Raw genomic sequence first — 11,864 nt, 5'->3', positions numbered from 1 at the left:
TATTATATCACAGTAATTTCTTTACTTTTTTCCTTTATCTTTTGAATAAAATAGAAATTTTTAAATCATCTTTTGTTTGTATACATTCTTACTGAAAAAATAGTAGAAGAACTTTTAAAATTAGCTACAGATAAAATGTCATAACTTCCTAACCAATTACAATATAGAATTTTGTAATTACTATTTCATAGATGCTTTTTATTAGAATTGGCTAACTAAAATATACAATTTTTAAACTTCCAACTTTAGCTAAAGTAAACTTACATAAATTTTCAATAATTCTTCTTTTTACCTAATAATGTTTTGGCTTTGGAACAAGCAAGGTTAAAAATTATACTTTTCTGTCGTGTAGATAACTAAATATATATCTATATAAGTGATATATGTGTGCTTATTACATATATGTACGGTTTCACTCAATATTTTACTATTTGCCATATGTAGTAAAGAGAAATGAAATTCTTATCTGAAATGTTTTTCGCTTACATTTTCCAGTATCTTTAACAATTTAACAAGAGAAAAAACACTTCTATTACTACACTTACAGCAAAAAGAATGCATAAGAGAAATGTGGACTGCAAAATTTCATTACATTTATTTTTAATTTACTTTCAAGTCTGCGGTGAGATTTAACCAAATAGAAAAATCTTAGAAAATTAAAGATATCAAAAAGGCTTAAGTTAAACCAAACAGAAATTTTAAATGTCACTAACCCAAAGCATGCACTGCTCTTCTATGCTTGCTGGAGCTCTTGCTTGTTTTAACCACACCGACAGCATTTTCTTTGAACTGCAGCTCACAAAAAATTTCAAGAAATGTTGCCATTTCTTCTGTAACAGTATCCAGGTAAGTTTCTTTAATGAATTTCACCGTTGAGGATGGAGCTAAAATTTCACATAGTATGTTAAAATCCTCTTTTGTCATTGAGTATAACTTAAGCATTGTACTTTGATATCCATGAACTATTATGTCTAAATTTGAATCTTTGCTGTAAGAAGGAAAGCTGTTCCACAGAAGTTTAGCCAACAGTTTATTCTGTATGTTTTGGTATTTGATAATAACTTCTGATTCTGGATAAAGAAACAAGAGTTGTTGTAAGCACCGATTTTTCAACAAAATTTTTTGCTGTGAACTGTTTATTTCATTATGGTTCTCTAATTTGCTCACTAAGAAGCGTCGAAGATGCAGTCTTATATCATCCCATATAGACATTACATCCACAGAGGAATGATCTTCAACAGAATGGAGAGAAGTCCTGGACAGGAAATGGAAAGATGCTCCACTTAGGGTCAATGGGAATGAAACGCTGCTTTGGCAGGAGAGGTCCCAAAGTAAATCCAATATCATTTCTTCTTGATTTTGTTCATTCTTTAACAAATCTTGCTATAAAAGTAAATTATAACATTAGAAACGTGATTAACTCTAAGTGTAGTAGGAAAAAATGATTTGTATAGTCATATACAACTTCACAATAATGTATTTCAATTTAGAATCAATATTCTGATGCTCCTTAAGACTTTTTTTCCATTTAAAAATTAATCAATTCAGACATTTGAGAATGTTAGCTTTTATGGTCTATTAAATTTTGTAAAGCCCAACTGATTATCTTTTCAATGAGATTTCCAGACATACAGTTTTGAACTCTCAGTGCTATCAATTTCTGACATAACCTGAGCAGTATAAAAGCTGCAGCTTAAAAATTCTAAATACAGATCTATAGAAAAACATTGATTGAAATGTATTTCTAACACAAAATAGACTCAAGATCATGCCCCTAATTAATTCCTGGTAGACAATTTTCATGCCTTAATGAGTACACTTACTATTATAAAACCCGAAATGAACATACAATGCTTTAAAATCATTCTAGAATAGAGTGTAGATCTTTAAATATAGTGTACCTAGGGGTTACTAATAACTACTATCATGAGAAATGTAACATATTGAAAGATTTAAATTTTCATTTAAATTCCTTTTTGAGAACCATGTTAAGAATGATTTTACTTTGAAAATTAATCTAAGAATATTTCAGGTCTCTCCAAAGAAATAACTAACTCAAAATGGGGAAAAGATACTCTCAGAATCGTTCCCTAAAACAGGATAAGAAAGTATTCCTTTATACTTTCTGCAATGACAAAACAATGGTGGGTGTAATTATGAATAGTAAGGGACAAAAAAATTACTTTCGTCTTGGACTTTGAATTACATATGCACATTTTCCTTACATGATGACTTTCCTAATTATGTCAATTCCCACTAATACTGAAATGAGTTTATAGTCTCTAAGTAGAAACAAGCTGATTACAAGAGAAATGATAGCAGGGTCTAAGTGGTATAAAATCAGGCTGGCATTGAAATTTCTTATTGACAAAGATACCACAAGCATTATGTGTGATTCAGAATTATGAACGACTTCTAGACAAATCTCAGGAATTTTCTCTCAGTCATTCTAAGTATTGCAATGTCTAATGTTCTAATTGTATTAAATAATTATATCTATGTAATTTTTATTATATAAAAAGCACTTTCCATAATTTTTTTTTATTTACGCATAATAAGACTCTTTGATATAGATCCTTAAAAACCCACTTTACAGAAAAGAACACTTCAGTAACTCTTCAAAAGTCACAAACAATTAAAAAAAAAAAAAAGCCAGGCACGAAAGTGCACACCTGTACTCCCAGCTACTTGAGAGGCTGAGGCGGAAGGATCACCTGAGCCATGGCTGAGGCTATGGTGAGCCATGATTGTGCCACTACACTCCAGCATAGACAACAGAGTAAGACCATGACGCAAAAAAAAAGTCACATATGATAAGACAGAACCAAGAATGGATCCCTGGCTTCATTCTCTTCATCCATGTTCTTTCTACAATACTCTAGAGACCCACAGAATGCATTGGACCTTTTTGAAGCTTCTTTTTCTCTCCTCTCCTGCTACTGAGTTGATACTTCTGGAAAAGAAATGTCCTTAGACAGAGTCCAGGATATCTCAGCATTATGGTAACTTCTAAAAGGCAAGTGAGTTGTACTAGTGCCTGAGTCATGGGTTTAAGTAAGTCAATAACTATAAATATTTGATCAAACAAAGAATAATGGATTACAGAGGTTGAAAACATGTGTTTAGTATGATTGCTTAAATTTTGAAAATAACTTCAGTATAATTGCCATAATGAGGACCTCTGTTTCTTATTTAAATAGCTAGATAATTAATAAAAAATTTTCTATCAAAAACATAGATGTACGAAAAATGCCATCAAGCTTGATATTTTTAGCATGTAGAAACTTCTAATAGGGTCATTTTAATCTGGATCTGTTTTAATAATGTGGTTCCTTCCTTAAAATAACATGATCAATTATGTAAAAAAAAACCTAGGTCTGGAACAAGCCTATCAGTCTAATGAATTTGAACAAAACTATGGCGGCCTTTGCCCTGCAGTGAATAGAGAATGACTTACGTGCGACAGATTAAAGGATAATTAAAAGCTTTTGCTTTTAATTAAATGAGAAAGCATTATTACATCAATATTAATGAAATTCAATGCACATGGCTCTTAATAGAAATTAAAAGAATAACTATATCCATATTTATTCTTCATGACTCCACCTTCAGGAGATAATGGGTGAGAGGATTTTCTTAAAAGAATAAGGCTTCAGGGCACATAGTCCTCCCTTCTCTTCCTTTTATTACTTTGTAAACATTAAAGAGACATCTGTAATAATAACAAGCCAAAAACTATTTTCATCTGATTCTGTCATCCTAAGCCATCTACAACCTCAAGATACTTTCCACATCTGCCTTAGTCAATGTTTGATGTTTAGACAGAAACCGTGCCTTTTTTTCCTCCTAAATTAAATTAAAACCACAGCTAACAGAAATGCTGCTTTCTAACAATTGTGTTGTTTCTCTGGGAATCTGTTTTTTTGCAAGCTAGCCACTCTTGTAGATACACACGTGATAAAATAATGGCTCTTGTTGAAAGTTAGAAAAACTTTTCCAACATAGAGAGTGGTATCAAAGAATAACCAAAGTAATAATTCTCCATCAATTAGTGGTCTTGTATAAATTGTTACTGGATTGAAAAGAACTGGGTACAACTGCAGGTTGGGAATACAGGGAATGATAGCCATGGCCACTTAATAGAAACAATCAATAGGGATCTTGTTATACTTAATAATGAGTATGGAGAAAATAGTTGTGAAGGAACACAAAATACAATGAATAGGAACTTTTTCTGGTAGACAACTGTGGTATACATCAATACATTTTGTGGTCCTGATACGGCATTAATTATACTACAAATCACTCAAGAATTACAATATTAATCTCCATATATATAATATTTCATTTTGTTGATAAAAATCATTGTAAAAAATTAAAACAAATAGGTCTCTGGATTCTACTGGAGATATAGGAACAAAACAAAACACAAACCTCTAAATATGGCAGGCTAATATAATCACTAAAATAAATATTTACATATAGAAACTAAATGAATTGTATTCTCTGTTCACCCATCCCACCCCATTATAAAACAAAGATTCTTTTTTACCAGTGTTTTGAGGAATTTTATCAACTCTCCATGGGGAATGGCAGGTGACTTTGATGTATTATAATTATAGTTAGTTAGCCATTCCAAACAGTCAGTTGTTGTTTGCAGCTGTGCATCTGGACATTGTTTGTTAACTTCAGACTGTATTTCTTTAATGCAATGTTCTATGCTATAAAAAAAGAGAAAAAAAATTATTTTGGTAGGAAGTGGGTCATGACTGCATCTCATAATATCACATGCCCTGAATTGTTTATATATGGTAACTAATAGCGTGCAGTTCATGAAATTACAAAGCATTGATATAATATGAAAATAATAACAAAGAGATATTTACATTCATAGTTGAAAACTGACAGTTCAAATTTTCTGGTAGTAAAAAATTCAATGGAGGAAATATAAAATACCCAGCTACTCATAGATGAAATTAGAAACTTTTGTGATGAAACAAAAATCAAACATAGCAATAATGCAATAATGGCCCTCTTGATAAGTAGTGATTGGAAGGCACTAACTAACTAAAATACTGTTCACTGTAAAAATCAGATATGTACATTATCTACTAACAACTGAATAAATAAATTATGGAAAACTCAATCAATAGAATATTAAGTAGTTATGAAGCAGTTATAAAAAGTTTGCACTTTTAAAAGTTGTAAAGGATACATGCTATATATACAATGTATCCTGCTAAATACCTCTTCCTGCCATCCAGCTCAACTATAAAAACCACAAAAAATTAAAAGTTGTGTATTAAAAAAAGACTGGAAGAAAATAAATCAAAGATGTAATAAAAATTACATTTGGGTAATGTAGTTAGGAAATGTTTAATTTTTACTTTTTTTGTATTTTCTAAATGTTTCCAAGGCATAAGATGAAATGCTTCATTACCAAAAAAAGATAAATTAAGAACTGAGGGAAAATGTCCACTTGAATCTTACATATGCATGTATAATAATTCCATTTAAAGTATCCTTAGCTCTGATAAAATAACAGATATAATTTCCATATAGAATTCTGTGCGTTCATGATCATAAATCTTCATGGAGCAAATTGGTGACCTTTAGCAGAGTGCTATCTGTGGTGCCACATAGATATGACATATTACTACCACCTGATGGCAGCATATCTAAACTTCAAGAAAGCCTATAAATACAAATTCCTTTAAAGCTGAATCCCCTCTCCCCAAATTGACTGCTATACATTTGTCTCTTAATCATTTTAAGAAAGATTTGTTACTAAAAGGTAAAGTACTGTTTTGAAAATGTAATTGCTATTAATTATATGTTCCATATGATAGGACCAGGTAGGCTTTAGAAAACAAGTTGATTATTAAAACTGATGTCATATGAAAGACCTTTTTGGTATTCATCAGGTGTGGACTGCCAATAAAACGTACACACACCGTAACAGTTTAAGTTTTTCAGAAGACTTCTGAGCATGAGTGAATCCAAACCAAATTACTTTGAAACAAATACATTTTGAGAATCAAAGAGCCTTTTCATGAAAACAAAGAACTTAAAAGAAAAGCAATACCTCCTCTGGCCACAGGCCACTCAATTTCCTAATGGGACAGTCTTATTCAGGAATACCAGCTCTAAGTCTGACAGAAGACTGGCATGCATTTTCTTAACTTATGTAAGCACTTCTCTAGGCAGAGAAACACAATGCCCTAGCTTACACCTTAACTCTAGGGACCCTTTATCAAAGGTTTTTATTATAGCATCCTCTTATGTGTCATGCAGTGAAACCCAATACATTACAGCAATGTGAACTGGAAAGGCTCAGCAGTTAGTCTTCCTAAATCTGTTTCAATCAGGACTCGGATTTTAGGCTAATCTGTAACATCTGAATCTGGGTAGAGGCCAACAACTACAATTTATAAATAGGGTAAAGCCTTCAGAGACCTAGATATTTTAGTAATTTGTCCAAACACAGACAAAGGGATTGAGTAGTTGCATTTCAGGGGACCTCCCTCATTGATACAAACTAAAAGAGTTGAAACTCCTCTTAAAATCATTTTGTCACAAACTTTAAAAAGTCAGAACTCATTATTCACACTTGATTTTGTTTTTAGTTGGCTAAATATATTGTTATCTGCCATTCACCACTGTCTATACATTTTGCTCTAAAAACTTAATCATTTGAAGTATACAGATTTCTTGGTCAATTGTTATACAAAAGAAATATTTTCAAAATTTGAGTTGAATGTCAGTTTGGCATTTAATCCAACAACTTGTCTTCTTTAATTGCGGTCAAAAGTAAATTAAAAACTAATTTTCAAGATTTAAAAGGTAACATTATCTTCAACTTTTGTACATACAAAGATGTGTAGTAATTTTGCCAATGGAGAGAGTAATCTTGGGTAGAAGGAGATCTATATATTATTAAACTTAGATGATATTAAATCTTAATCTAGGTTTTTTAAAATAATGTGACACTTGGCTTTATTTTGGTTTAAGTTTTTTCTGCTTAACTGTAAGTTGCCTCAAAAACTTTTTTAGAAGCAAAATCAGCCATAAAAGAATAACCAAGGTAATTAAACAAATTGAAATCTAATTAGCATATTTATTGTTAGATCCCAAACATTAGGGCAAAATGTAGAGTCTAAAAATAGTAATAGACTTTCTTCACTAAATAGTTTAAATACCCAAATTTATGACAATAGTTGGCTTAGCAAGGATGTTTTAAAGCATCTTCTTAGATTTATTTTTAATATTGAAACCACTGGAAACAAACTGAATGTCATGTCCATCAACAGGAAAATGATTTAATGAATAAATAGTTCATTCAGCGAGAAAAAGCCATGAAAACAAAGTAGAAAGACACGTACCAATGTGAATGAATCTAGCAAATAAAAAAGATGGGGTGGCGGGGAATGCACAAATGAATACTTCTGGAATGATATTGTCAACATGACAATTTGGAAATATACCATACGATGCTATGTACTGTTCAGTATTATACACATAGGGAGCAGAAGGGTGAGAAAATGCGCCAGAATGATCAACAGCCTCCTCTGGCAGAGTGGGATAGAAGTGAGATGAGACTAGAGAGAGGTACACAGATAACTTGAGCTATACTTGTAACACTTTATTTCTTAAAACTGAATGGTGGGCACATGAATATTTATCATAGTACTCTTATGCCTTTTCATATGTGTCAACATTTCTTAATAAATTTGAAACCCAATGTGCTTTAATTATAATGATGGTGAATTATCCAACTTAATGGTGTGTGCAAGTGGGTGCATTACTGAAAGGCTGTGTATAAGTCAATTTATAAACCATTTTTAAAATGCAATATGAGCCGGGCTCGGTGGCTCAGCCTATAATCCCGTGCCTTTGGGAGGCTGAGGTGAGTGGATTGCCTGAGCCCGTGGGTTCGAGACTCGCCTGGGCAGGCGAGACCTCATATATACAATAAATAAAAAAAAAAAAAAATTAGCCGAGCATGGTAGCGTGTGCCTGTGATTCCAGCTACTTGGAAGGCTGAGGCAGAAGGATCACCGGAGCCCAGCAGATTGAGGCTGCGGTGGCTTGGAGCGGCTACTGCACTCCAGTCTGGGTGACAGTGAGACTCCAACTAAAAAAAAAAAAAGCAATATGGAGTATGCTTTCAAAAGAGATATCTGTGGTAATTTTTTCATCCAACATTCACTCCTAGATTTCTTGACTATAAAAACTGCTTATTGAATGAAGGCATTATATTTAATAAACATTAGCTGAATGCTGAATATGTGATAGGCACCATGATATATATAACATGAATAAGATATAGTCCCATCCCTAAAGGAATTCTGTCTAGTGAAAGAGACAGACCTGCAAATAAATAACTCCAATATAGTAAGACTTGATAAGAGGTGTGCACAATGTGCAAAGGGAGTACACAGGAGACAGTCACTAAAAGTGCCCGTGGAAGCAATAAAAAGGCTGTTCCTTATAGAAGATTATATGCAAGAATATTGACACTTTAAGGAAATTACTGCGATCACTGTACTTAGAATTCCCTGATACCTAGACCCTCAGAATTCAAGCTCATCATCAAACCTCACAGTTGTCTCACTTAAAACTATATTTATTTGGATAATTAAAGATATGAATTTTTGTGTATGGACACAACGACATTTGTACACATGTGTACACATATGTGTGCTATCTTACTTGCAAAAAGATTTGAGATGTGCCAGGCACAGTGGCTCACACACTTTCGAAGGCAGAGGTGAGAGGATTACCTGAGCTCAGGTGTTCAAGACCAGCCTAGGCAACTTGGCAAGACCTCATCTCTACAATAAATAAAAAAAATAATTAGCTGAGTGTGGTGGTGCACACCTGTAGTTCCAGCTACTTGGAAGGCTAAGGTAGAAGGATCGCCTGAGCCCAGCAAGTCGAGGCTGTGGTGGCTGTAATGGTGACAGATTGAGGGCGACAGACTGAGACTTAAACTCAAAAAAAAAAAAAAAAAAAAAAGATTTGAGATGTCCTGCAATTAAACAAACTGCATTAATAATGACAATAGCCCAAGAGTTGATTAATAGTGGGCTAGTATAGTTGGGGATACGAACAGAAATTGAGAAAAAGAAAAGAGAATAGTCATAAAATATTGAAATTTAATCTTATTTTAAAAGCTCTTACAAGATTTAAAATAGTCTTTATTATCAAGTCACAAAATAGTTAAAAGGAAAAAAAGTACATTCCACTGGTAAAAGTTATGGGAATGTTTTAAATATAAAGGCTATAGAAAACACATATGTCTGCTTTTATAGAATGTTAGAGTATTTTTTAAAAATTTTATTTCCTAAATCACAGTAGAAGTAGAGGCCTCATGGCAGAATTTAAATGTTTGTTTTTTACAGCATAGAAAACACAAAAATTTTAAAAAAAAATAAAGTTTTTACATTTTTGATGCTCTTGTTTCTACTTCTTATCTACAACATGAGTTCAGCTTAAGAAAGTCTTTTCAGTTATGTTACATTACATCTCAGTGTTGTTACATTTCTGTTCATTTCAGTGCTTTTTGTGTTTAAAAGCAAACATAAAAAATGTGAGGTAAATAGAATTTTTAGTTTTTAGATAAAGCCAATTAATTTAACTAGAGAACTAAAATTTCTTGGAATCAACAGGTTAAGAGGACTTGTGTATAAAAACTAGTGTGTAATTAAACTATACATCAAACATAAACTGAAAACTTATTTTCCAAAGACAAAGACATTTGGATAATTCTGGATAATACTGTTTAAAAGGTCAAGAAAAGTATTCCTAAAACAACTACTTCACTCACTAAAATGTGTAAGAATAACTGTTTTCTATTTCAGAGAGGTCTTAGTCATTTCAAAAAACTGTAACTACACTTTCAGGAAAAAACACCCTTGACACCAAGTCCTGTTAACACTATCTCTTTAAATCTTTTTTACATGTATCTTTCCCTTTCCACTGATTTTTTTTCAGGCCTTTAACATCTCTCATCTGGACTATATATTAATAGCCTCCCAAAACTGCCATCTAATGTTAACCTTCCTTTTGTTCAGTGTTTACTATGAAGAACACAGTAAGAAAGAAACTTTAGAGTTAGAACTCTCTGTTGATTTGTTATCAACCACAAATCCCAGTCACAAAAGTTTAGAGGCTCTTAAATGGTCCAGATTGCTTCAAGAAAGCTCAGACCGAGAGTAGGCCTTCGTTAACCTAAAATGTCTAAAGCATTTTCAAATGAGTCAACCAATTGTGAAATGCCTTCCAGAATTCCAGTCAATGGCGGAATAGGACTGGCAAGACTAGAGTGAGCTGGTACTGATAAGAGTGAGCCTGGCATTATAGCCCAACACACAGTTAGATATGTATGAAAAGACAATGGTGAACAATTAATATCTTTAGAAATTTCCCATTTAAAAAATAAAATTACTTTTAAATTTCAATGCATTTATTTATTTATGAGACAGGATCTTGCTATTTTGCCCAGACTGGATTCAAACTCCTGGGTACAAGCAATCCTCCTGCCTCAGCTTTCCAAGTACCCAGGACTACAGGTGCATGCCACCATGCCAGACTTAAAGACAAGTTTTTAAAGTAGGAAGTAAAGGCACAGCTCCCAGCCGTATCACATCCCAGGTCCCATAAAAAGATATTCTTAGTCGCATCATTCTAGAATTAGAATTGCGATTAACAATGGCTGTGGTGTTAGTGACCACTTCTAGACAAAGTATTAACTATGTTGAGACCCTAATAAGGCTTTTTCCCAGGAAAGGGTGACAGTGTTGGGTTAAATCTCAAGGCATCAACCAACAGGAAAGATGAACAAGCCACAGCAGTCACATCTGTCACTGGGACTCTGGTTCTCTAACAGTGTTCCCTCCCATGTTCTTGCTCTCAGAGCTGGACCAGGCCTTCACCAGGCATCTCAGGTCATTAAATCAAGCGTGTGGACTTGCTTCCCACTGGCCTGCTAACTAAGGTTCTCTCTGGGAAACAGAGGTTTAAGGGAAGTACTGAGGATACACAATGTGGGATGATGGAGAAAGCAGTAAGGACCATCACAGACATTTAAAATAATGCAGTTTATAGTGACAAAAACAATGAGGAGAGTGATTCAACAGGCCATCATGAAGGAGAGAGAGGCTTGTCTTTTTCCCACTCACTACCACCTCCAATTGTGGGCATCACCGACTTCACGTTCAAAGTTTCAGTGGGAGAACTGGAAAAGTTTAAAGAGTAGGAAATATATATGCATGCAGCCAGGGAAAGTTTAGGCTATGAGTTGTGGAGGCCCAGGATGCTGCCTGCCTGGAATGTGCTTTTAGCTCTCAGGAGGATGAGAATGCTGGGGCAGGGGTCTTCAGGGGAAATTCGAAAGTGGCTGTTACATTTTACTCTGGGTTCAGCAGCTGACAGGGAAAGTGGCTCCTCTCAAGTTTCCTTCTGTGTGGACTGGTCTTGTTAGTGGGATGAGAGAAGAGGTAGGGATTCTGTCAGATGGAGTACAGAATAAAGAAATCCCAAGCCAAAGTACAAATGCAGGACGTTTTAAAAGGAACAAAAGCTGGTCTCGGTGGCTCAGCCTGTAATTCCAGCACTTTGGGAGGCTGAGGTGAGTGGATTGCATGAGCCCGCGGGTTTAAGAACCACCTGCGCAGCAAGACCTCATCTCTACAATAAATCAAAAAATCAGCTGGGCGTGGTAGTGCGTGCCTGTATTTCCAGCTACTTGGAAGGCTGAGGCAGAAGGATCGCCAGAGTCCAGCAGGCCAAGGCTGCGGTGGCCAGGAGCGGCCACTGCACTCCATTCTGGGTGACAGAGGAGACTCCAACTCAAAACAAGA

At 34.1% G+C, this 11,864-nt stretch overlaps 1 protein-coding gene across 1 annotated transcript in view; it reads right to left on the bottom strand.

Moving 5' to 3' along the window:
- Nucleotides 1-573: 573 nt before the first annotated feature.
- The window catches only part of KIAA0825 (KIAA0825 ortholog), a 71,950-nt gene continuing 60,659 nt past the window's right edge, over nucleotides 574-11,864 (bottom strand). Inside the window, exons 4-5 of the mRNA XM_008051952.2 lie at nucleotides 4,553-4,721; nucleotides 574-1,383 (exon numbers count right to left, since the gene is read on the bottom strand). Coding sequence (XP_008050143.1) covers nucleotides 709-1,383; nucleotides 4,553-4,721 — 844 coding nt within the window. The 3' untranslated portion in view covers nucleotides 574-708. The remainder of the gene's footprint in view (nucleotides 1,384-4,552; nucleotides 4,722-11,864) is intronic.

Source organism: Carlito syrichta, unplaced genomic scaffold, assembly GCF_000164805.1.
Source record: "Carlito syrichta isolate Samal-C Ts95f unplaced genomic scaffold, Tarsius_syrichta-2.0.1 Scaffold247153, whole genome shotgun sequence".
NCBI lineage: Eukaryota > Metazoa > Chordata > Mammalia > Primates > Tarsiidae > Carlito > Carlito syrichta.
The sequence above is the reverse complement of the archived record's forward strand: the minus strand, read 5'-3'. Positions and strand labels throughout refer to the sequence as shown.